This window comes from Nerophis ophidion, linkage group LG11 (genome assembly GCF_033978795.1).
Source record: "Nerophis ophidion isolate RoL-2023_Sa linkage group LG11, RoL_Noph_v1.0, whole genome shotgun sequence".
Classification (NCBI taxonomy): Eukaryota; Metazoa; Chordata; class Actinopteri; order Syngnathiformes; family Syngnathidae; genus Nerophis; species Nerophis ophidion.
The window spans coordinates 63,992,117-64,019,859 of NC_084621.1; the positions used below are offsets into that span (position 1 = coordinate 63,992,117).

At 42.1% G+C, this 27,743-nt stretch overlaps 1 protein-coding gene across 24 annotated transcripts in view; it reads left to right on the forward strand.

The window, feature by feature from the left end:
• rims2a (regulating synaptic membrane exocytosis 2a) overlaps positions 1 to 27,743 on the forward strand; it is a 469,036-nt gene that overhangs the window by 152,523 nt on the left and 288,770 nt on the right. For all 24 annotated transcript variants that reach the window (XM_061916464.1, XM_061916454.1, XM_061916457.1 and 21 more), the window contains one exon: positions 17,969 to 18,258. In XM_061916464.1, the coding sequence (XP_061772448.1) occupies positions 17,969 to 18,258 (290 nt within the window). The remainder of the gene's footprint in view (positions 1 to 17,968; positions 18,259 to 27,743) is intronic.

A 27,743-nucleotide genomic window follows, 5' to 3' on the forward strand; every position in this document is an offset into this window, starting at 1 on the left:
TAATTCTGGACTATTGAAACTACAGGAGCTAGTAAAGCTACAGACATTGTGTGTCATGTTTAAGGCTAAAAGTAAAACATTACCAGCAAATTTACAAAAAATGTTTGTCATCACTTCGGAGAATACAGAGCATAGAAGAAAAGGTCATTTCAAACAGCAATATTCAAGGACAACTTTAAAACAAATGTGTACATCAGTGGTGGGGGTAAAATTGTGGAAGATAAAAAAACTGTAAAAATGTATTCAAATTGAAAAAAATATATTAAGATAGAACAATAAGATCATATAAGTGTTTACATTTTGCTTTTTTATTTATTATTTTACTTATTTTTTTGTCTGATTTCGTATTTGCTCTGTATCATTCCGTGATGTGTATATTATTATTATTATTATTTTCTCTCTTTGGTTTATACTTTATGAAGTTTTGCACTTGTTGTGTTTTTCTTGTGTTTTTTTAAATTGTTTCATTACATTTGGATACATGTGTCGGTTTAAATGATATTCATGAAGTAAGATAATGTATTATGTCTAAGGGGGCAGGAAATTATAAGACTTTCTTCATCCTGCTCCTTCTCAGGCATTGTTGTGTAAATTTAAATTGTTTAATTGAGGTATAATTATGTATCGTTCAAAATGAAGGAGATAAATAAAAAATTAATGAATGAATGAAAAACACAGCAAATGAAGGCTTATGCTGGAAATCACTGCTGTTTTGTCACTGGAAAAGGGCTATGGATAAGTTGTTGTTTCTTTTATTAATCTGTCATTCCCAGCAATGTACAACACATACTTTATCTCAAATATGCTTCGGTAAAATGGATGGATAAGCTTTTACAGTCTGAACAATAGTGGAGAGAAAAATGATTTATTTGGTGATCCCACGACTCTTAATACTAAATACATAAATCCCCCATTGCTCATTTAGTAGGATATAGTGTATATATTCTAGTGGTTATGTATGGTAGTGCTTGGTTTTTAGCTTTCTATTTTTAGCTGCAGGTTCAATGACTATGAAATGTGCAAACACAAGGAGAAATGGCGTTGCCTGCAGGCTGCAGCCCCCAACCCCCTTTCTGCACTCAGCTGTGAAGAGTTAAGACGAAGGCTAGTGTGTGTGTGTCCGTGCGTGCGTGTGTGTGTGTATCTATATACAGCCAGATCCATTAGTATTCGGGCAGTGATGTCATTTCCATGTCTGCTTGCTTGCATAGCCACAATGAACATAGAACAAAACGATATGACTGAAATTCAGGCTTTTAACATTATTTCATTATGTACTTATTGTTGTATCGAAAGGGGTTATCTCAAATGGTATTAACTTGCAGACCCACATTATACAATCTGTAATATCGGACTGCCGATATTATCGGCCGATAAATGCTTTAAAATGTAATATGGGAAATTATCGGTATCGGTTCCAAAAAGTAAAATGTATGACTTTTTAAAACGCCGCTGTACGGAGTGGTACACGGGTGTAGGGAGAAGTACAGAGCGCCAATAAACCTTAAAGGCACTGCCTTCGCGTGCCGGCCCAATCACTTAATATTTACGGCTTTTCACACACACTAGTGAATGCAAGGCATACTTGGTCAAAAGCCGTACAGGTCACACTGAGGGTGGCCGTATAAACAACTTTAACACTGCTCCTAATATACGCCACACTGTGAACACACACCAAACACGAATGACAAAACACATTTCGGGAGAACATCCGCACCGTAACACAACATAAACACAACAGAACAAACACCCAGAACCCCTTGCAGCACTAACTCTTCAGGGACGATGCAATATACAGCCCCTGCTACCCCCTCCCCTGTCCCGACCCCCACCCCAACTCCGCCCACCTCAACCTCCTCATGCTCTCTCAGGGAAAGCATGTCCCAAATTCCAAGCTGCTGTTTTGAGGCGCGTTAAAAAGAATTATGCACTTTGTGACTTCAATAATACAAATATGAGTTGGGGAATATAAACAGAATACAATGATTTGCAAATCCTGCTCAACCCATATTCAATTGAATGCACTACAAAGACAAGATATTTGATGTTCAAACTCATAAACTTTATTTCTTTTTTGCGAATAATAATTAACTTAGAATTTCATGGCTGCAACACGTGCCAATGTAGTTGGGAAAGGGCATGTTCACCACTGTGTTACATCACCTTTTCTTATAACAACACTCAATAGACGTTTGGGATCCGAGGAAAGTAATTATTGAAGCTTTGAAAGTGGAATTCATTCCCATTCTTGTTTTATGTAGAGCTTCAGTCGTTCAACAGTTCGGGGTCTCCGCTGTCGTATTTTACGCTTCATAATGCGCCACACAGTTTCGATGATAGACAGGTCTGGACTGCAGGCGGGCCAGGAAAGTACCTGTACTCTTTTACTGCAAAGCCACACTGTTGTAGCACGTGCTGAATGTGGCTTGGCATTGTCTTGCTGAAATAAGCAGGGGCGCTTAGATGGCAGCATATGTTGTTCCAAAACCTGTATGTACCTTTCAGCATTAATGGTGCCTTCACAGATATGTAAGTTACCCATGCCCTGGGCACTAATGCACCCCCATACCATCACAGATGCTGGCTTTTGAACTTTGCGTCGATAACAGTCTGGATGGTTCGCTTCGCTTTTGGTCCGGATGACACGATGTCGAATATTTCCAAAAACAATTTGAAATGTGGACTCGTCAGACCACAGAACACTTTTCCAATTTGCATCAGTCCATCTTAGATGATCTTGGGCCCAGAGAAGCCGGTGGCTTTTCTGGATGTTGTTGATAAATTGCTTTCGCTTTGCATAGTAGAGCTTTAACTTGCACTTACAGATGTAAGTATGTAGAGACAAACTGTATTTAGTGACAGTGGTTTTCTGAAGTATTCCTGAGCCCATGTGGTGATATCCTTCAGGGATTGATGTCGGTTTTTGATACAGTGCCGCCTGAGGGATCGAAGGTCAAGGTCATTCAATGTTGGTTTCCGGCCATGCCGCTTAGGTGGAGTGATTTCTCCAAATTCTCTGAACCTTTTGATAATATTATGGAACGTACATGTTGAAATCCCTCAATTTCTTGTAATTGTACTTTGAGAAATGTTGTTCTTAAACTGTTTGACTATTTGCTCACGCAGTTGTGGACAAAGGGGTGTACCTCGCCCCATCCTTTCTTGTGAAAGACTGAGCATTTTTTGGGAAGCTGTTTTTATACCCAATCATGGCACCCACCTGTTCCCAATTAGCCTGCACACCAGTAGGATGTTCCAAATAAGTGTTTGATGAGCATTTTTTAAACTTTATAAATGGGTTAAATGGGTTGTACTTGTATAGCGCTTTTCTACCCTCAAGGTACTCAAAGCGCTTTGACACTACTTCCACATTTACCCATTCACACACACATTCACACACTGATGGAGGGAGCTGCCATGCAAGGCGCCAACCAGCACCCATCAGGAGCAAGGGTGAAGTGTCTTGCTCAGGACACAACGGACGTGACGAGGTCGGTACTAGGTGGGGATCGAACCAGGGACCCTCGGGTTGAGCACGCGTACGCTCCCACTACGCCACGCCGCCCATAAATTAAATTAAATTAAATTAAATTAAATTAAATTGTTGTCCTGTGTTGTATCATAATCAATTAATAAAGGAAAAAGTACAAATTTATTTTTCAAAAGTATCGATACGCCGAAGTCCCCCCCCCCCATCAGATGACGACACTTCCGGTATCGGCGATACTGGCCGATACCGACACAACGGACGTGACGAGGTTGGTACTAGGTGGGATTTGAACCAGGGCCCCGCCACGCCGTATTTATTGCCACCTTTCCCAACTTCTTAGTCACGTGTTGCTGGCATGAAATTCTAAAGTTAATGATTATTTCCCCAAAAATAAAATGTTCATCAGTTTGAACATCAAATATGTTGTCTTTGTAGCAAATTCAACTGAATATGGGTTGAAAAGGATTTGCAAATCATTGTATTCCGTTTATATTTACATCTAACAGAATTTCCCAACTCATATGGAAACGGGGTTTGTAAATATGACAGTGCCTTGTTGGCATTTTTTTCCATAACTTGTGTTGATCACAACAAAATTAGGCATAATAAAGTGTTAATGCCACGACTGTCTATATCGGTATCGGTAATTAAGAGTTGGACAATATCGGAATATCGGACATGGGCAAAAGAGCCATTATCGGACATCATTATTCTAAATTGATAGTCCTCAGTTTTGATGTGTTTTGCAAAAAAAGTCAAACATAGTCGATGTGTGAAAAAGGAAGCTCATGGGTCCTCGCCAATGACTAATGTTTGACGGAGGAGCTCTCATCATGACCCCAGTTAAAGAGACATTCATGGCCTCGCTGACGACACTCCACGGGGGCGCGTAAAGCACAATTTGTAGCCTCTCTGCTTCCATTGTGTGTCAGTACTGTTATAGCCCATCTGTAACATTGATAGCTGCTCATAAATGCCTCGTGTCAATATCACATGGGTCGCCACATGAAGCCTGAACTGAGAACTGCGATAGTCCATCATTGCGGATGGATGCTTTCAACAAGTAGTCCCACCCTTGCACTGTGTGTCAGCTTGAAGTAAGGCTGCGTTATTCTGCCTTTGTATGCACGTTACCCCCCACCACCCACCACCCACCCCACAGCCTTTGTCTAATCAGCACAACTGGTAAATGATTTCTAAGAGATTTAGCCTAATTATATCCTAGTGTCAGCTGCCAGTAACAGAAGCTGATGCAGATCTTATCTTGGACTTGTTAACAAGCAACCATGCTTTGAGTTGTTGATTCAATGAGCCCTAGTGTGAATGAGATCCTTCAGTACAGTAGCACAGTCTTCCATCAAAACACTACGATGAGGGATGCCATTCATTGTCAAACACAGTTTTTTGAAGAAAATACTCTGTTTTTCAATCAATGTTTAATCAATCAATGTTTATTTATATAGCCCCAAATCACAAATGTCTCAAAGGACTGCACAAATCATTACGACTACAACATCCTCGGAAGAACCCACAAAAGGGCAAGGAAAACCCACACCCAGTGGGCAGAGAGAATTCACATCCAGTGGGACGCCAGTGACAATGCTGACTATGAGAAACCTTGGAGAGGACCTCAGATGTGGGCAACCCCCCCCCCCCTCTAGGGGACCAAAAGCAATGGATGTCGAGCGGGTCTAACATGATACTGTGAAAGTTCAATCCATAGTGGCTGCAACACAGCCGCGAGAGTTCAGTTCAAGCGGATCCAAGACAGCAGCGAGAGTCCCGTCCACAGGAGACCATCTCAAGCGGAGGCGGATCAGCAGTGTAGAGATGTCCCCAACCGATACAGGCGAGCGGTCTATCCTGGGTCTCGACTCTGGACAGCCAGTACTTCATCCATGGTCATCGGACCAGACCCCCTCCACAAGGGAGGGGGGGACATAGGAGAAAGAAAAGAAGCGGCAGATCAACTGGTCTAAAAAGGAGGTCTATTTAAAGGCTAGAGTATACAGATGAGTTTTAAGGTGAGACTTAAATGCTTCTACTGAGGTGGCATCTCGAACTGTTACCGGGAGGGCATTCCAGAGTACTGGAGCCCGAACGGAAAACGCTCTATAGCCCGCAAAGAAACACCCGCTGTGTTTCGGTGCTAAAGACAGCTTCAATCCACTGCATTCCACCAACAGCATTGTTCTTTTTAGTCTCCATTATTAATTGAACAAATTGCAAAACATTCAGCAACACAGATGTCCAAATTACTGTGTAATTCTGCAATGAAAAGAGACGACTTTTAGCCGTGTGTGGTGCTGGGCTAATACGTCCCCTGCAACCCGGGACGACATCATATGCGTCATCATTCCGCGACGTTTTCAACAAGAAACTCTGCGGGAAATTTAAAATTGTAATTTAGTAAACTAAACCGGCCGTATTGGCATGTGTTGCAATGTTAATATCATTGTTATAGACTCCTAGGTACTTGAACTGCCCCAAGTGGAGGAGTTCAAGTACCTAGTCTTGTTCACGAGTGGGGGAAGAGTGGATCGTGAGATCGACAGGCGGATCGGTGCGGCGTCTTCAGTAATGCGGACGTTGTACCGATCCGTTGTGGTAAAGAAGGAGCTGAGCCGGAAGGCAAAGCTCTCAATTTACCGGTCGATCTACTTTCCCATCCTCACCTATGGTCATGAGCTTTGGGTCATGACCGAAAGGATAAGATCACGGGTACAAGCGGCCGAAATGAGTTTCCTCCGCCGTGTGGCGGGGCTCTCCCTTAGAGATAGGGTGAGAAGCTCTGTCACCCGGGAGGAACTCAAAGTAAAGCCGCTGCTCCTTCACATCGAGAGGAGCCAGATGAGGTGGTTCGGGCATCTGGTCAGGATGCCACCCGAACGCCTCCCTAGGGAGGTGTTTAGGGCACGTCCAACCGGTAGGAGGCCACGGGGAAGACCCAGGACACGTTGGGAAGACTATGTCTCCCGGCTGGCCTGGGAACGCCTCGGGATCCCCCGGGAAGAGCTAGACAAAGTGGCTGGGGAGAGAGAAGTCTGGGTTTCCCTGCTTAGGCTGTTGCCCCCGCGACCCGACCTCGGATAAGCGGAAGATGATGGATGGATGGATGGATGAATGCGTGGTCGGTAGTTGTGGGTTTCCGTAGGCCTTTAAACAAGTTGAAAAACCTATTGGGGTGTTACCATTTAGTGGTCAATTGTACGGAATATGTACTGTACTGTGCAATGTACTAATAAAAGTTTCAATCAATCAATCAATCAGGTAGTAGAAAATGGATGGAGTAATAATTCTATTTTTTTGCGACACCGAGTGGCCACCATGATTTACCAAGTTAAGCTCATGACGCAGTAAGCTGAATGATGCGGAAACATTTGTTACTGAATACATTGATCCAGTTTCAAAAACACAGTGAAGAGCACAATGACCTCAACTTCAGTGTTAAAAGGCAATTCAACTTTAAGTCACAGCCCATCTTGGATTGAACAAAAAAGCAAAAATTTAAACTATTTTATATGTCAACTATCTAATTTTTCATTTCCACATATTAATCCTTTGCTAACTCAACAAACAATACAAACTGAGGTGGAAACTATTCAAGAGGGTTCAGTTACTCCCTACTTTCTCGACATCACTGTGTATTGATAGAAAAATAAAAGCTGTGCAATAATAATACCGGTATAGCTCGGTTGGTAGAGCGGCGGTGCCACCAACTTGAGGGTTGTAGGTTTGATCCCCGCTTGCACCATCCTAGTCACTGCCGTTGTGTCCTTGGGCAAGACACTTTACCCACCTGCTCCCAGGGGCACCCACACTGGTTTAAATGTAATAATTAGATATTGGGTTTCACTATGTAAAGCGCTTTGAGTCACGAGAGAAAAGCGCTATATAAATATAACTCACTTCACAACGTGTGAACAATTTACACAAACCAAAAATAAAAAGTTAAAACTCAGACAGTTTTGCAGTCAATCACACGGCTCGTTTTCTTTATATTTGCAGAGAAGGCAATAATTTTCACAGAACTATGTCAATGTGCAATGTCTCATGCAGCTTTTTTAAGCGGGGTTACCGGTTTTTATTTTACTTTTGTTTGTTTTACGTTGGTTCGAGGACCTGCGATGAGGTGGCGACGTGTCCAGGGTGTACCCCGCTTACCGCCCGAATGCAGCTGAGATAAACTTCAAAAACCCCAAAAGGGACAAGCGGTAGGAAATGGATGGATGAATGGACGTTGGCTCGGGAGGAGAGGGAGCAGCCCTGCTTTACTGTGTACCTCCTGCTTGGTATGAACTAGGTGCTTGCCTTAAAGAATTATTATTACGGAATCCAAAGGACACATTTAGAACAGCAGTTTGTTTGATTTAAAAATGCAGCTCAATTTTACACTTGGCAAACTCGTCTCGCGGGCCGGATTCAACCTGTTTGTGTGCCTGATACAGCCCGCATTGTCCCACTCTCCTTTGTGGAGGGAGTCCGGTCCGATCCGGTGGCCATGTACTGCTCCCCTGTGTATCGGCTGGGGACATCTCTGCGCTGCTGATCAGCCTCCGCTTGGGATGGTTTCCTGCTGGCTCCGCTGTGAACGGGACTCTCGCTGCTGTGTTGGATCCGCTTTGGACTGGACTCTCGCGACTGTGTTGGATCCATTATGGATTGATCTTTCACAGTATCATGTTCTCATATGTTCTCATAGTCATCAGTATCATCAGTATCACAGTATCATGTTCTCATAGTCATTATTGTCACCGATGTCCCACTGGGTGTGAGTTTTCCTTGCCCGAGGATGTCGTAGTGGTTTGTGCAGCCCTTTGAGACACTAGTGATTTAGGGCTATATAAGTAAACATTGATTGATTGATTGATGTTTGGGATCCATGGTCTTGCGTCTCATTAGGCTAGTGGTTCTCAAATGGGGGTACGCGTACCCCTGGGGGTACTTGAAGGTATGCCAAGGGGTACGTGAGATTTTTTTTTTTTATTCTCAAAATAGCAACAATTCAAAAATCCTTTATGAATATATTTATTGAATATTACTTAAACAAAATATGAATGTAATTTCATAAACTGTGAAAATAAATGCAACAATGCAATATTGATGTTAAAGATTTCTTTTTTTTGTGAAGAAATGTTTAGAATTAAGTTCAAAAATCCAGATGGATCTCTATTACAATCCCCAAAGAGGGCACTTTGGGTTGATGATTACTTCTATGTGTAGAAATCTTTAATTATAATTAAGGCACTTGTTTACTTTTCAGCAAGTTTTTACTTATTTTCATTTCTTAAATTTGTACAGCTGATATGGGCATCTACAAACCCCGTTTCCATATGAGTTGGGAAATTGTCCATCCATCCATTTCCTACCGCTTATTCCCTTTCGGGGTCGCGGGGGGCGCTGGCGCCTATCTCAGCTACAAACGGGCGGAAGGCGGGGTACACCCTGGACAAGTCGCCACCTCATCGCAGGGCCAACACAGATAGACAGACAACATTCACACTCACATTCACACACTAGGGACCATTTAGTGTTGCCAATCAACCTATCCCCAGGTGCATGTCTTTGGAGGTGGGAGGAAGCCAGAATACCCGGAGGGAACCCACGCATTCACGGGGAGAACATGCAAACTCCACACAGAAAGATCCTGAGCCTGGATTTGAACCCAGGACTGCAGGAACTTCGTATTGTGAGGCAGACGCACTAACCCCTCTGCCACCGTGAAGCCCTTGGGAAATTGTGTTAGATGTAAATATAAACAGAATACAATGATTTGCAAATCCTTTTCAACCCATTTTCAGTTGAATACGCTACAAAGACAACATATTTGATGTTCAAACTGATAAACATTTATTTTTTTTGCAAAAAATCATTAACTTTAGAATTTGATGCCAGTAACACGTGACAAAGAAGTTGAGGAATGCTCATCAAACACTTATTTGGAACATCCCACAGGTGTGCAGGCTAATTGGGAACAGGTGGGTGCCATGATTGGGTATGAAAGCAGCTTCCATGAAATGCTAAGTCATTCACAATCAAGGATGGGGTGAGGGTCACCACTTTGTAAGCAAATTGTCGAACAGTTTTAGAACAACATTTCTCAACGAGCTATTGCAAGGAATTTAGGGATTCTACCATTTACGGTCCGTAAAATCATCAAAAGGTTCAGAGAATCTGGAGAAATCACTGCACGTAAGCAATGATATTACGGACCTTTGATCCCTCAGGCGGTACTGCATCAAAAACCGACATCAGTGTGAAAAGGATATCACCACACGGGCTCAGGAACACTTCATAAACCACTGTCAGTAACGACAGTTGGTTGCTACATCTGTAAGTGCAAGTTAAAACTCTACTATGCAAAGCGAAGGCCATTTATCAACAACACCAAGGAACGCCGCCGGCTTCGCTGGGCCCGAGCTCATCTAAGATGGACTGATGCAAAGTGGAAAAGTTTTCTGTGGTCTGACGAGTCCACATTTCAAATTATATTTGGAAACTTTGGTCGTGGTGTCCTCCAGAAAAAAGAGGAAAATAACCATCCAGATTGTTCTAGGTGCAAAGTTCAAAAGCCAGCATCTGTGATGGTATGGGGGTGTATTAGTGCCCAAGGCATGGGTAACTTACACATCTGTGAAGGCACCATTAATGCTGAAAGGTCCATACAGGTTTTGGAGCAACACATGTTGTCATCCAAGCAACGTTATCATGGACGACCCTGCTTATTTTAGCAAAACAATGCCAAGCCACATGTTACAACAGCGTGGCTTCGTAGTAAAAGAATGCGGGTACTTTCCAGTCCAGACATGTCTCCCATCGAAAATGTGTGGCGCATTATGAAGCGTAAAATACGACAACAAGACCCCGGACTGTTGAACAACTTAAGCTGTACATCAAGCAAGAATGGGAAATAATTCCACTTTCAAAGCTTCAACAATTAGTTTCCTCAGTTCCCAAACATTTATTGAGTGTTGTTTGAAAAAAGGTGATGTAACACAGAGGTGAACATGCCCTTTCCCAACTACTTTGGCACGTATTGCAGCCATGAAATTCTAAGTTAATTATTATTTGCAAAAAAAATAAAGTTTATGAGTTTGAACATCAAATATCTTGTCTTTGTAGCGTATTCAGCTGAATATGGGTTGAAAAGGATTTGCAAATCATTGTATTCTGTTTATATTTACATCTAACACAATTTCCAAATTCATATGGAAAGGAGGTTTGTACATCAACTATATGATTTGCCTGAGAAGCTGGGCAGGACGAAAAAAATAAATAAATGTGATTGGTCGCCCTCCCTTTAGTTGCAATTTGTTTTCAACTGTCGAAAGAGTCAAACTGTGACCTGAGCTACCGCCACGGTGGCTTAAACTGCTCAGAAAATCCCCAAAGATGTAATGACTTCACAGACGAGTCCATTTGTGTTTGATTCAAGGGCTAAAAACAGAGGCCGCTCTGATAGTGCGAGAGGCAACATTGAAGTCCTGTTCCTACTAATAACAGTAATGCGCTGACTCAGCACCGAGACTTTTAAGGCCTCTGCTTGCCAGGGAAGGAGACGTCTATTGGCCAGCTGCGCTGTCAATCACTTGACAAGCGCCTCATCTGCACGGACACACTTCAAAATGAGTTAATGTGTTGGCTGTTAATGAGCCAGGTGTGGTCACCTGGATCAGACCAGGGTGACATTCTGTCACTTTACACTGTAGCAGAAGGTACTGACCTTTTGGCGTGTGTGTGTGTGTGTGTGTGTGTGTGTGTGTGTGTGTGTGTGTGTGTGTGTGTGTGTGTGTGTGTGTGTGTGTGTGTGTGTGTGTGTGTGTGTGTGTGTGTGTGTGTGTGTGTGTGTGTGTGTGTGTGTGTGTGTGTGTGTGTGTGTGTGTGTGTGTGTGTGTGTGTGTGTGTGTGTGTGTGTGTGTGTGTGTGTGTGTGTGTGTGTGTGTGTGTGTGTGTGTGTGTGTGTGTGTGTGTGTGTGTGTGTGTGTGTGTGTGTGTGTGTGTGTGTGTGTGTGTGTGTGTGTGTGTGTGTGTGTGTGTGTGTGTGTGTGTGTGTGTGTGTGTGTGTGTGTGTGTGTGTGTGTGTGTGTGTGTGTGTGTGTGTGTGTGTGTGTGTGTGTGTGTGTGTGTGTGTGTGTGTGTGTGTGTGTGTGTGTGTGTGTGTGTGTGTGTGTGTGTGTGTGTGTGTGTGTGTGTGTGTGTGTGTGTGTGTGTGTGTGTGTGTGTGTGTGTGTGTGTGTGTGTGTGTGTGTGTGTGTGTGTGTGTGTGTGTGTGTGTGTGTGTGTGTGTGTGTGTGTGTGTGTGTGTGTGTGTGTGTGTGTGTGTGTGTGTGTGTGTGTGTGTGTGTGTGTGTGTGTGTGTGCATAGTGATCAGGGCTGCTGTCTGCTGCTGGATTTATGAGGCCAATGTGGTGAGGTGGCTGCAGATAAAAGCATGGCTTCACGTAGCAGTAAAAACCTCCGTCTCTCCAGTCCTTGAAAGCGCTTAACAAAAAGAAACACGTTGCTTTTTGTCCTTTTATTTTTTATTTTCCCCCTTTCTTTGTTGTCGCGCTGAAGATCATTAAATGCAATTGCCTTATATGCCACCCTTACACAGTGTACCTTCATTAAATAATCTTTGCATTCAGTATGTGTGCGGGGCTCTTTGCTGATGCAGTACGTGAAGCAGAAAATTAAGTTTAATAGTACGCCAAGCATCCTGTGAACCGGGGGTGGGGGGGTTTGGCTTCCCCCCCCCCCATTGACGTCAAGCAAGTCCGATCTGTGTTGAGAGATGAAGTGAGGGCTCACACACTTCAAATAACACAAAAGTAAGAATTTACTTTTCAATGATGTAAAGGGCTGCTGCATGTGTACAACAAATCATCATTCACCTCATCGACACAAATGTATAAAGACTACAATTCTGTCTCTCTGGGATGAAAATGTCAATCTTATATTTCATAGTTAATTAGCGGCTTGTGACTTTGTAGAAAATACACTATATTGACAAGAGTATTTCAATCATCATCAATCAATGTTTATTTATATAGCCCCAAATCACAAATGTCTCAAAGGACTGCACAAACCATTACGACTACAACATCCTCGGAAGAACCCACAAAAGGGCAAGGAAAACTCACACCCAGTGGGCAGGGAGAATTCACATCCAGTGGGACGCCAGTGACAATGCTGACTATGAGAAACCTTGGAGAGGACCTCAGATGTGGGCAACCCCCCCCCTCTAGGGGACCGAAAGCAATGGATGTCGAGCGGGTCTAACATGATACTGTGAAAGTTCAATCCATAGTGGCTCCAAGACAGCAGTGAGAGTCCCGTCCACAGGAAACCATCTCAAGCGGATCAGCAGCGTAGAGATGTCCCCAACCGATACAGGCGAGCGGTCCATCCTGGGTCCCGACGAGCAGTCCATCCTGGGTCTCGACTCTGGACAGTCAGTACTTCATCCATGGTCATCGGACCGGACCCCCTCCACAAGGGAGGGGGGGACATAGGAGAAAGAAAAGAAGCGGCAGATCAACTGGTCTAAAAAGGAGGTCTATTTAAAGGCTAGAGTATACAGATGAGTTTTAAGATGAGACTTAAATGCTTCTACTGAGGTAGCATCTCGAACTGTTACCGGGAGGGCATTCCAGAGTACTGGAGCCCGAATGGAAAACGCTCTATAGCCCGCAGACTTTTTTTGAGCTCTAGGAATCACTAATAAGCCGGAGTCTTATTGGCCACCTGCCTTGAATCACGTATAAACTTTAAATGCCAACCCGTTCCCAACCCATTGGGTTTAATATGCTGTGGGTCCACCTTTTGCAGCTGTTACAGCTTCAACTCTTCTGGGAAGGCTGTCCACAAGGTTGCAGAGTTTGTTTATAGGAATTTCGGACCCTTCTTCCAAAAGCGCATTGTTGAGGTCACACACTGATGTTGGTCGAGAAGGCCTGGCTCTCAGTGTCCGTTGTAATTCATCCCAAAGGTGTTCTATCGGGTCCAGGTCAGGACTCTGTGCAGGCCAGTCAAGTTCATCCACACCATACTCTGTCATATATGTCTTTATGGACCTTACGGGTACACAGTCATGTTGGAAGAGGAAGGGGCCCGCTCCAAACTGTTCCCACAAGGTTGGGAGCATGGAATTGTCCAAAATCTTTTGGTATCCTGGAGCATTCAATGTTACTTTCACTGGAACTAGCCCATCTCTTGAAAAAAAAAAAAACCCACACCATAATTCCTACTCCACCAAATTTCACACTCGGCACAATTCAGTCCGAAATGTACCGTTCTCCTGGCAACCTCCCAACCCATACTTTTCCATCAGATTGCCAGATAGGAAAGCGGGATTCGTCACTACAGAGAACACGTCCCCACTGCTCTAGAGTTCAGTGGTGACATGCTTTACACCACTGCATCCGACGCTTTGCATTGGACTTGGTTTTTACTACTTACGTATAAAATACTACACGGTCTAGCTCCATCCTATCTTGCCGATTGTATTGTACCATATGTCCCGGCAAGAAATCTGCGTTCAAAGGACTCCGGCGTATTAGTGATTCCCAAAGCCCAAAAAAAGTCTGCGGGCTATAGAGCGTTTTCCGTTCGGGCTCCAGTACTCTGGAATGCCCTCCCGGTAACAGTTCGAGATGCCACCTCAGTAGAAGCTTAAAACCTTAAAAACCTTAAAACTCATTTGTATACTCTAGCCTTTAAATATACTCCCTTTTTAGACCAGTTGATCTTTTCTTTTTCTTCTATGTACCACTCTCCCTTGTGGAGGGGGTCCGGTCCGATCCGGTGGCCATGTACTGCTTGCCTGTGTATCGGCTGGGGACATCTCTGCGCTGCTGGCCCGCCTCCGCTTGGGATGGTTTCCTGCTGGCTCCGCTGTGAACGGGACTCTCGCTGCTGTGTTGGATCCGCTTTGGACTGGACTCTCGCGACTGTGTTGGATCCATTATGGATTGAACTTTCACAGTATCATGTTGGACCCGCTCGACATCCATTGCTTTCCTCCTCTCCAAGGTTCTCATAGTCATCATTGTCACCGACGTCCCACTGGGTGTGAGTTTTCCTTGCCCTTATGTGGGCCTACCGAGGATGTCGTAGTGGTTTGTGCAGCCCTTTGAGACACTAGTGATTTAGGGCTATATAAGTAAACATTGATTGATTGATTGATTGATTGTACGGCTTAGATTCAGCTGCTCAGCCATGGAAACCCATTCCATGAAGCTCTCTGCGTACTGTACGTGGACTAATTGGAAGGTCACATGAAACAGTAAGAAACTCTGTAGCAACTAACTTTGCAGAAAGTCGGTGACCTCTTTGTACTATGCGCTGACCTTTCTCTGTCAGTTTATGTGGTCTACCACTTGGTGGCTGAGTTGCTGTTGTTCCCAAACTCGTACGTTTTCTTATAACAAAGCCAGCAGTTAACTTTGGGATATTTAGGAGCGGGGAAATTTCACGACTGGATTTGTTGCACAGGTGGCATCCTATGACAGTTCCACGCTGGAAATCACTGAGCTCCTGAGAGCAGCCCGGTCTTTCACAAATGTTTGTAGAAACAGTCTGCATGCCTAAGTGCTGGATTTTATACACCTGTGGCCGGGCCAAGTGATTAGGACACCTGATTCTGATCATTGGGATGGGTGGCCATATACATTTGGCAATATAGTGTATATTGGATCTGTAAAGATGTTCAAACAGTTTGAAAAGTTTGCAGAGCATATATGCATTCACTAATCATTCCATTGAAGCTCATTGTAGATATCAATTTTTCAAGCGGTGTCCCGAAACAACCTTTTTACTTCCGATACGATACCGATATTGAAGTCTTGAATATTGTCCGATACGATATTGATATGATAAATTATTAGTGCTAATTTTGTTATTTTGTAGTGTAGAATGTTACAAAAAGGCTTGATCAAGTGGAATTAATCACAGAAAAATGGTAGGTAGGTGGTCACCTTATGACAGATTTATGCTTTTGTATAGGAATGGTAATATATATATATATTTTTAAAACCAGGCGGTCACAATCATGACACAGTAAGTTTAATCATGTGTATGTTACTGGATACTCGTAATACGCTTGTTCCTTGAAGACTTTTTCTCTGTAAGTAACATGCAATTCTAAATGTTTGATACTTGTTTATGTTGACAAATGTAGTGTATTATACTGAGATATTCTTCAATTAAATTAGTTATATCTAACCCAGGGGTGTCAAACTCATTTTAAATCGGGGGCCACATGGAGAAAAATCTACTCCCAAGTGGGCCAGACTGGTAAAATCCCGGCACGATAACTTAAAAATAAAGACAACTTCAGATTGTTTCTTTATATAAGCACATTCTTTTTAATTCGTTTTAATTTTCCTGAAGAAACTCTCCTGAATGAATCAATAAAGTACTATCTATCTATTCTGAAAATGTACAAATCATATTGTTTTATTACACTTGCATGTTGCAGTTAATAGTATTCTATCCTTATTTGTCGTTATTTATACTTTCTGAATATACTATGTGATATTGTTCATCAGTCATAAAATATCAAAATCAAATTATAGGATGTTAGCGCACGTCCAGCTGGTAGGAGGCCACGGGGAAGGTCCAGGATACGTTGGAAAGACTATGTCTCCCGGCTGGCCTGGGAACGCCTCGGGATCCCCCGGGAAGAGCTAGACGAAGTGGCTGGAGATAGGGAAGTCTGGGCTTCCCTGCTTAGGCTGCTGCCCCCGCGACCTGACCTCGGATAAGCGGAAGATGATGGATGGATGGATGGAAATTATAGGATGTTATTTGTGTAGTTTGCTCATTTTGCACGACTGGTGAACTAACGTGGTTTATTTTTATTTTTTTACACATGTCGCATATTCTACAAATATACAAATAATTGCTATTGTGACATCTAGTGGACCCATTTAGAACAGCGTTTTTTTTCTTTAAAAAATTTAGGCTAATTTTTATACTTAGCAAACTCATCCCAAATAGGGCCGTACGTTTGACATCCCTGCTCTAACCTGTGCGCTATTGTGTGCTTAGCTGTTGTGTAGGAGCTAGACTCAAAGTAGTTTATAGCCTAGCACAGGGATCACCAACGCGGTGGTGCCCGTGGGCACCAGGTAGCCCGTGAGGACCAGATGAGTAGCCCGCTGGCCTGTTCTAAAAATAGTTCAAATAGCAGCACTTACCAGTGAGCTGCCTCTATTTTTTAAATTGTATTTATTTACTAGCAAGCTGGTCTCGATTTGCTCGACATTTTTAATTCTAAGAGAGACAAAACTCAAATAGAATTTGAAAATCCAAGAAAATATTTTAAAGACTTGGTCTTCACTTGTTTAAATAAATTCATTTATTTCTTTACTTTGCTTCTTATAACTTTCAGAAAGACAATTTTAGAGAAAAAATACTACCTTAAAAATGATTTTAGGATTTTTAAACACATATACCTTTTTATCTTTTCAATTCCTTCCTCTTCTTTCCTGACAATTTAAATCAATGTTCAAGTATTTTTTTTTTATTGTAAAGAATAATAAATACATTTTAATTTAATTCTTCATTTTAGCTTCTGTTTTTTCGAAGAAGAATATTTGTGAAATATTTCTTCAAACTTATTATGATTAAAATTCAAAAAAATTATTCTGGCAAATCTAGAAAATCTGTAGAACCAAATTTAAATCTTATTTCAAAGTCTTTTAAATGTCATTTAAATTTTTTGTTCATGAAAATCTAGAAGAAATAATGATTTGTCTTTTTTAGAACTATAGCTTGGTCCAATGTGTAATATATAATAACAACGTGCAGATTGGATTTTAACGTATTTAAAACATGTTATCAAAATTCTAAAATTAATCTTAACCAGGAAAAATTACTAATGATGTTCCACCAATTATTTTTTTAATTTTTTCAAAAAATTCGAATTAGCTAGTTTTTCTCTTCATTTTTTTCGGTTGAATTTTGAATTTTAAATAGTCGAAATGGAAGATAAACTGTGTTTCAAAATTTAATTTTCATTTTTTACGTGTTTTCTCCTCTTTTATACTGTTCAATTAAGTGTTTTTTTTCATCATTTACTCCCTCCAAAAAACCCTTCGTAAAAGGAAAAAATTTTTTTTCGATGGAATGACAGACAGAAATACCCATTTTTTTTTTATATATAGATTTATTTATTAAAGGTAAATTGAGCACATTGGCTTTTTCTGGCAATTTATTTAAGTGTGTATCAAACTGGTAGCCCTTCGCATTAATCAGTACCCAAGAAGTAGCTCTTGGTTTCAAAAAGGTTGCTGACCCCTGGCCTAGGGTGTTTACCTTTTGTAAATGACTTCTTCTATCGTCAATAATATCAGACATTTTAGATGCAAGCCGATATCATCCAACTCCATAGTTTTTTCGCTGATATCGGACTGATATCAATATTGTTTCGGGACACCCCTAATAGTAATCAACATTCTCCTTGCTAACATTTCCCCTTCTCTCCCCTGTAGGTGATGTGGGTATGCAACTTGTGCCGAAAACAACAAGAAATCCTCACCAAATCCGGGGCGTGGTTTTATGGCTCGGTGCCTGGTCAAGTGCGGCGTGTGTTTGAAGGCGGGCCGCAGGGGAAAAAGGCCAAACTGCAGGACCCGTCGCTGTACCCCTACCAGGGAGCCTCAGGGGACTTGACACAAGCGTCAGACAGGAGCAGACGTCACGGCGGGCTCCTGCCCAGACAGGCGTCCCTGGACAACGGGTCGCTGCGGTACTCCGGACACGGTGACACACCGGTAGACAGGTCAGTTTCCCAAACGAGCGTTTTTGAAAGAGGTGTTGGGCTGGATAGACTATATTCTGTGTGTTACAGGAGAGTTATAATACTGACTAGGGGCAAACAACACAATGCAGGAGGGGTTTAGCTGAAATAGAGGACTCTGAAAGAGTTTCTCGGACTGTGGTATCGGCGCAGATCAATGAGTCAAGGTGTGTCTCCTTGCAAGCCAGTCAAGATGCCACAGAAAATATCTTGTGCATGGAGCTCATGAGGCCCATAAAGGAGACACAGACGTTGTATTGGGCACCAACTCAGCAATTATTTCGCAGTGATCCACCCACACACACACACACACACACACACACACACACACTGAAACACTCACCGAAAACATACGTAGGAAAACAACAGTGTTAAATACAAAGAAAAAGCATCCTAAATATAAATAGTCTGTTGTAGTGTAAGAATAGTGCTAATCAGAGACTTCAAAAAGATGTATAACATGTTCAGGGGTCACCAACGCAGTGCCCGCGGGCACCAGGTAGCCCGTAAGGACCAGATAAGTAGGCCTGTTCTAAAAAATAGCTCAAATAGCAGCACTTACCAGTGAGCTTCCTCTATTTTTTAATGTATTTTTTTTTTTTATATACTAGCAAGCTGGTCTCGCTTTGCTCGACATTTTTAATTCTAAGAGAGACAAAACTCAAATAGAATTTGAAAATCCAAGAAAATATTTTAAAGACTTGGTCTTCACTTGTTTAGATAAATTCATTTATTTTTTTACTTTGCTTCTCAGAACTTTCAAAAAGACAATTTTAGGGAAAAAATACAACCTTAAAAATGATTTTAGGATTTTTAAACACATATACCTTTTTACCTTTTAAATTCCTTCCTCTTGTTTCCTGACAAGTCAAATCAATGTCCAAGGAAATTGTTTTTTTTTATTGTAAAGAATAATACATACATTTTGATTTAATTCTTCATTTTAGCTTCTGTTTTTTCGACGAAGAATATTTGTGAAATATTTTTTCAAACTTATTATGATAAAAATTAAAAAAAAATATTCTGAAGAAGGAGCTGAGCCGGAAGGCAAAGCTCTCAATTTACCGGTCGTTCTACGTTCCCATCCTCACCTATGGTCATGAGCTTTGGGTCATGACTGAAAGGATAAGATCACGGGTACAAGCGGCCGAAATGAGCTTCCTCCCTTAGAGATAGGGTGAGAAGCTCTGCCATCCGGGAGGAACTCAAAGTAAAGCCGCTGCTCCTCCACATCGAGAGGAGCCAGATGAGGTGGTTCGGGCATCTGGTCAGGATGCCACCCGAACGCCTCCCGAGGGAGGTGTTTAGGGCACGTCCAACCGGTAGAAGGCCACGGGGAAGACCCAGGACACGTTGGGAAGACTATGTCTCCCGGCTGGCCTTGGAACGCCTCGGGATCCCCCGGGAAGAGCTAGACGAAGTGGCTGGGGAGAGGGAAGTCTGGGCTTCCCTGCTTAGGCTGCTGCCCCCGCGACCCGACCTCGGATAAGCGGAAGAAGATGGATGGATGGATGGATGGATGGATGGATTCTGGCACATCTAGAAAATCTTTAGAATCAAATTTAAATCTTATTTCAGAGTCTTTTGAATTTCTTTTAACATTTTTGTTCTGGAAAATCTAGTAGAAAAAATTATTTGTCTTTGTTAGAAATATAGCTTGGTCCAATTTGCTAAATATTCTAACAAAATGCAGATTGGATTATTTAACCTATTTAAAACATGTCATCAAAATTCTAAAATGAATCTTAATCAGGAAAAATTACTAATGATGTTCCATAAATATTTTTTTTTATTTTTTCAAAAAGATTCGAATTAGCTAGTTTTTCTCTTCTTTTTTTCGGTTGAATTTTGAATTTTAAAGAGTCGAAATTGAAGATAAACTGTTTCAAAATTTAATTTTCATTTTTTTCCTGTTTTCTCCTTTTTTAAACCGTTCAATTAAGTGTTTTTTCATCATTTATTCTCGACAAAAAACCTTCGCAAAAGGTAAAAAAAAAATGTACGACGGAATGACAAACAGAAATACCCATTTTTTATATATACCATTATACAGATTTATTCATTAAAGGTAAATTAAGAAAATTGGCTATTTCTGGCAATTTATTTAAGAGTGTATCAAACTAGTAGCCCTTTGCATTAATCAGTACCCAAGAAGTAGCTCTTGGTTTCAAAAAGGTTGGTGACCCCTGTACTAACTGTACCCAGAGGTGGTTAGAGGAACCAAAAGTTGGACTCAAGTAGGGGTACCATTACTTTAGAGAGGGGCTATTCAGCTGGTGGCTGACACCACAGCGGCCCCCGAGTTTGGTTCAAAACTTGTGAGACAAACATTTTTTACAGTTAATTCCAGTGCTCCTGTTGTATGAATCAGTGTTTTTTAACCTTTTTTGAGACAAGGCACATTTTTTGCGTTGAAAAATTTCCGCAGGCACACCACCAGCAGAAATCATTAAAAAACTAAACTCAGTTGATGGTAAAAAGTCTTTGTTGCAATTGTTGGATATGAATTTAAAGCATAACCAAGCATGCATCACTGTAGCTCTTGTCTCAAAGTAGGTGTACTGTCACCACCTGTCACATCTCGCCGTGATTTATTTGGATTTTTTTGCTGTTTTCCCGGGTGCCATGTTTTAGTTCCTATCTTGCTCTGCCATTTTGGTGGCTTTTTCTCTTTTTTTGGTATTTTCCTGTAGCAGTTTCATGTCTTCCTTTGAGCGATATTTCCCGCTTGTACTTTGTTTTAGCAATCAAGAATATTTGTTGTTTTTATCCTTCTTTGTGGGGACATTGTTGATTGTCATGTCATGTTCGGATGTACTGTACATTGTGGACGCCGTCTTTGCTCCACAGTAAGTCTTTGCTGTCGTCCAGCATTCAGTTTTTGTTTACTTTGTAGCCAGTTCGGTTTTAGTTTTGTTCTGCATAGTCTTCCTTCCCTAAGCTTCAATGCCTTTTCTTGGGGGCACTCATCTTTAGTTTATTTTTAGTTCAAGCATTAGACATCTTTTTACCTTGGCCCTCTTGGGGTGGCGGGGTGTGCTGGAGCCTATCCCAGCTGCATTTAGGAGGAAGGCGGCGTACACCCTGGACAAGTCGCTAGCTCATCTAAAGGCCAACGCAAAAACATAGTCAACCTATTAACATTAAAGGACACATCACGCCGCTCTTTCCTGATGTCCCACCGCGGTTACAGTGAAACCAAGTGCTACATACGCCTCATTATATACGGGTATGGCAAAAAAAGTATGATCCCCCACACCGTTTTTTTTAGTTTTTTTTAAAAGTGCCATATTTAATAATTTCATGTCAAGTCATCGTTAAATGGCCCTGATATGTAAAAAGGCATAAATAAATCATGTTCTTTTTGGATATCTTTATAACTGATAACGGTAGTTCAGCCATTTTAAAATTAGATTTACAGCCCTGAAATATTGTTATTGTTTTCATTTCGATGTCCCGCCCTCCACCGTTTGACCAATTAGAAAGTCTGTGAGTGTGTCACATCCAGGTTGCCGAGCTACTGCCACTGGTAAAGTTACTAAACATGTCAGACCTTAATAAATGTAAAAGACGTTGTTACAATTCTGAACTTATTCATGACAAAGCTAGGAACAAAACAAGGATTTGTGTTGGGGATATCTTTTAAAAATGGAGACAATTGAAGGCGGGAAATAGTTTTTCATCTGGCGCTAAACTTGCTCATTTCTTTCTTGATAGGTAAGTCAGGCACTTAAGTTGGTCTTATTACTTGTAACAAATGGAAATGGACTTTTCGTATGTAAACTATATTGTCCAATACAGTCTATGACTTTGTCTAACAAATATAGTATGTTCGTGCAACGAATGCTTAGCATGCTAGCACGGTCAATGACACATTGTCATATAGGCTAACGGGGGAAATATATGCCTGTTAGCCTGCATGTCAACGTGTCATCCAGCTGACAGGGCAAAACATATTTTCGACAAATAATACCTTTGTGGGTATGGGTAGTGTCAGTGCCTATTTCGTTCTTAATATGCTTATACGCTGAGGAAAAGCCTTCCAACATTAGCACAGTTAATTGCGGTTTCTGCATCAAACAGACATGGGGTGGTATTCGTTTGGCACATAATAATAAATAACATGTAATGATTTTCTATTTTGTGTGTTGACATTGTAGTAGGCGATATGATTTATGCTTAACGTGGTTTTTTGAGTAACGTGGGTTGGCTCATAGAATTGCACTCTGCACTGAAAGAAGGTGATGTGCGTTCATGGAAGAGAATGCGGTGCGTCAGGTTGGATGCTTCGATTGATTGAATAATTGAAACTTTTATTAGTAGATTGCACAGTACAGTACATATTCCGTACAATTGACCACTAAAAGGTAACTCCCGAATAAGTTTTTCAACTTGTTTAAGTCTGGGTCCATGTTCAAGGCCTACCGAAATGAGATTTTCTTATTTAAACGGGGATAGCAGGTCCATTCTATGTGTCATACTTGATCATTTCCCGATATTGCCATATTTTTGCTGAAAGGATTTAGTAGAGAACATCCACGATAAAGTTCGCAACTTTCGGTGCTAAGTGAAGTGAAGTGAAGTGAATTATATTTATATAGCGCTTTTCTCTAGTGACTCAAAGCGCTTTACATAGTGAAACCCAATATCTAAGTTACATATAAACCAGTGTGGGTGGCACTGGGAGCAGGCGGGTAAAGTGTCTTGCCCAAAGACACAACGGCAGTGATTAGGATGGCGGAAGTGGGAATCGAACCTGCAACCCTTCGAGTTGCTGGCACGGCCACTCTACCAACCGAGCTATACCGCCCTAAGGTGCTAAGAGAAAAGCGCTGCCTCTACCGGAAGTCGCAGACGATGACGTCACACGTATGATGGCTCCTCACATCCTCACGTTATTTTTAATGGGAGCCTCCAACAAAAAGTGCTATTCGGACCGAGAAAACGACAAATTCCCCATTAATTTGAGCGAGGATGAAAGATTTGTGTTTGAGGATATTGATAGCGACGGACTAGAAAAAAAGACAAAAAAAAGTTAAAAAAAACAAACAAAAAACGCGATTGCATTGGGACGGATTCCGATGTTTTTAGAGACATTTACTAGGATAATTCTGGGAAATCCCTTATCTTTCTATTGTGTTGCTAGTGTTTTAGTGAGTTAAATAGTACCTGATAGTCGGAAGGGTGTCTCCACGGGTGTCTTGAAGCGCAGTGTCTCAGGAGAGTCGACGGCAGCTATGGACGGCACAAGCTCAGCTTTTCTCCGGTAAAAACTGACTTTTTAACCACAATTTTCTTCGAAACCTGCTGGTTGACATTTGGTAGGGATCCATGTTCTCTTGACTGCGCTCTGATCCATAGGAAAGTTTCACCTCCAGGAATTTTAAACAAGGAATCACCATGTGTTTGTGTGGCTAAAGGCTAAAAGCTTACCAACTCCAGCTTTCTACTGTGACTTCTCCAATATTAATTGAAGAAATTTCAAAAGATTCAGCAACACGGAGCTCCAAAATACTGTGTAATTATGCCGTTAAAGCAGACGACTTTTAGCTGTGTGTGTGCGCGGCGCTCCTACTTCCTAAAAACCCGTGACGTCTTGCGTACACGTCATCATTACATGACGTTTCCAAGACAAAACTCCCGGGAAATTTAAAATTGAAATTTAGTAAACTAAAAAGTTCGTATTGGCATGTGTTGCAGTGTTAATATTTCATCATTGATATATAAACTATCAGACTGCGTGGTCGGTAGTAGTGGGTTTCAGTAGGCCTTTAATCGATTCATGGTAAAAACCTGATGCAATACATACGTACATACACACAATTATTCATACATTAATACATAGATAATGTACGTACATACATACATACACGCACACATAGGTATTTATGCAAAGTGCAACATGGGGATGCTGAACGAAATGTGGCGGTAATTTTACTCTTGGCCCTGGCTTGCCATCAAAGTATGCCAATGCAATATATAATATATTATTATATATAATTATTTCGATGGTGGTCCGTGCGGTCAAACTAGACATTTTAGCATGCTAATGCCAACAATCTGTCCCGACTCCCGACGAAAATATTGCTGCGCAACTTTATAAATACATTTGGGTAGTCGACATTTTGTAAAATGTGGCATAATAACTTAGTAAACATTCTCGCAAGAAGCATAAACCTACATAAATCTACAGCGTAGGGCTTGTTGATTGCCATTGGAAGTTCCTTGGAGTGGGATTCAGATTCGGCTGTGTATCTGGCAACCTCAGTCATGGAGAGTGAGAGGGGACTACAGAATTATGACCTTAATTGCAGTACCATTTCTGGCCACATTACTACATATGGCACCTTTAAGTCTTATTTTGGGTACATATACCAAACTAGCCAACCTTGAAACTTCCGAATTCTGGAGATGGGAGTAGGGGGGCGGGTTTGGTGGTAACGGGGGGGTGTATATTGTAGCGTACCGGAAGAGTTAGTTCTGCAAGGGTTTCTGAGTATTTGTTCTGTTATGTTTATGTTGTGTTACGGTGCGGATCTTCTCCCGAAATGTGTTTGTCATTCTTGTTTGGTGTGGGTTCACAGTGTGGCGCATATTTGTGACAGTGTTAAAGTTGTTCATACGGCTGCCCTCAGTGTGACCTGTATGGCTGTTGATCAAGTATGCCTTGCATTCACTTACGTCTCTGCATAAGCCGCACATATTATGTGATTGGGCCGGCATGCTGTTTGTATGGAGGAGAAGTGGACGTGACGACAGGTTGCAGAGGACGCTAAAGGCAGTGCCCTTTGTGGGAGGCCTCAGGTATCGCATCCCGGGTGTAAATCGGGATAAATCCGGGAGAATGGAAGCCCCGGGAGATTTTCTGGAGGGGTACTGCAATTCGGGAGTCTCCCGGGAAAATCGGGAGGGTTGTCAAGTATGACATATACAACAACAATATTATTATTTGGCCTTAATACCGTGGTAATGTCCTACCGGGAGATTTTGATACTGTTACATCCCTACTAGATTGAAAATATAGAGTGTAATTATGATATAAATAAATGTAGTGGAGGAGTTCAAGTACCTAGGAGTCTTGTTCACGAGTGGGGTGAGAGTGGATCGTGAGATCGACAGGCGGATCGGTGCGGCGTCTTCAGTAACGCGACGTTTTATCGATCTGTTGTGGTGAAGAAGGAGATGAGCCGGAAGGCAAAGCTCTCAATTTATTGGTCGATCTACGTTCCCATCCTCACCTATGGTCATGAGCTTTGGGTCATGACCGAAAGGATAAGATCACGGGTACAAGCGGCCGAAATGAGTTTCCTCCGCCGTGTGGCGGGGCTCTCCCTTAGAGATAGGGTGAGAAGCTCTGTCATCCGGGAGGAACTCAAAGTAAAGCCGCTGCTCCTCCACATCGAGAGGAGCCAGAAGAGGTGGTTCGGGCATCTGGTCAGGATGCCACCCGAACGCCTCCCTAGGGAGGTGTTTAGGGCACGTCCAACCGGTAGGAGGCCACGGGGAAGACCCAGGACACGTTGGGAAGACTATGTCTCCCGGCTGGCCTGGGAACGCCTCGGGATCCCCCGGGAAGAGCTAGACGAAGTGGCTGGGGAGAGGGAAGTCTGGGCTTCTCTGCTTAGGCTGCTGCCCCCGCGACCCGACCTCGGATAAGCGGAAGATGATCGATGGATAAATGTAGTGATTAAGTGGAAGTGGTGTAAAATACTCAAGTAAAAAAGTAGAAAGTATGTTACTTAAGTAAATGTAGCGGAGTAAATATAGGGCGCTACTACCTGGGTCTGTCCGTAATGCGGATTCCATGTTGACGCGGCGTGGTGCTGTTGGGAGAGTGGCCGTGCCAGCAACCCGAGGGTTCTTGGTTCGATCCCCACCTTCTACCAACCTCGTCACGTCCGTTGTGTCCTTGAGCAAGACACTTCACCCTTGCTCCTGATGGGTTGTAGTTAGGGCCTTGCAATGCAGCTCCCACCATCAGTGTGTGAATGTGTGTGTGAATGGGTGAATGTGGATTGATTGATTGATTGATTGATACTTTTATTAGTAGATTGCACAGTACAGTACATATTCCGTACAATTGCCCACTAAATGGTAACACCCGAATAAGTTTTTCAACTTGTTTAAGTCGGGGTCCACGTTAATCAATTCATGGTAGTGGAAATAGTGTCAAAGCGCTTTGAGTGCCTTGAGGGTAGAAAAGCGCTATACAAGACCCCGAAAGGGACAAGGGGGTAGAATATGGATGGATGGATGGAAGTATAACCCATTTTACCATTACACTGTTTGACGCACCACAAAATGCGTGGTACTGTTGACTATACTCAGAGAGGGACTGAGCATGTGCAGTAATAACCACTAACAAACAAGTGAAACAGTTTGTTTTAATCCAGCACATTTTTGTCACTAAACTACCAAAGAACCAGTGAGTTGAAGAGACTGCTGCAATGCATTCTGGGACTTGTAGTATCAGTAGTGCATGTGTTGTTTTTTGCCAATTTGCCAGTTTAGATACATTTACCAGTCAAAATGTAAGTGCATTACCCTTTGTCTGTTTCCCAAGGTTAGACAACTGTGTTAGAGAACAATAATGACATGCATATGTGGTTTCTAGAGCTGTTAAGATAAAAAAAAAAAAGTGCAGCCTGAAAAGAGTTTAAATACACTACACTCATGACTGAAACAACCATGCTGTCCTTGCAGACACTTTGATTTTGTTCCATTTTTCTGCACATTGGTAACATGTAAAGCAGTTAACGTCCACATGGGGGCTCCTTCCTCTTTCTCCTATAAAGAGAGATGGGATGCATTTACTTATCCCTAAACATGTTGGCTTGCAGGTTCGAGTAAAAAGTTAATTTCATTGGTTGATAGCCCATTGTTTGTATTTCAGTACAGTGTGTTTACTGCTAACATGGAACCTAAATGATGTATTGCTCTTTTAGTGTGGAAGGATGCAATGAAGGCCAGAGTAAGATTCAAAACAAGGTAAATACCGGGAAATAATGAAAAGTGCACTGCAGCTTGAGCGGGCAAGGATATTTGAAGAATTAATGCAACTGTGATGTGACACTTTATCATTTTGTGGACAGAGTTATCTTGCAGAGTGGCACAAATAATATTTAGAAACAACAATTTGTTTTGTATTGGTATTTTGGACATACTGTCGCCATAAAGGCAATGTGTTTGTATAGTATTGCGTTATATCATTGATATACATATATATATATATACAGTATATATATATATATATATAGGGTTGTGGCCCTGCGATGAGGTGGTGACTTGTCCAGGGTGTACCCCGCCTTCCGCCCGATTGTAGCTGAGATAGGCGCCAGCGCCCCCCGTGACCCCGAAAGGGAATAAGCAGTAGAAAATGGATGGATGGGGATATAGGGTTGTGTTTTACTATTGCACAACTGGTTCTGAATAAGTGTTTTGGACTTTCTGAAATATATAAATGTTTT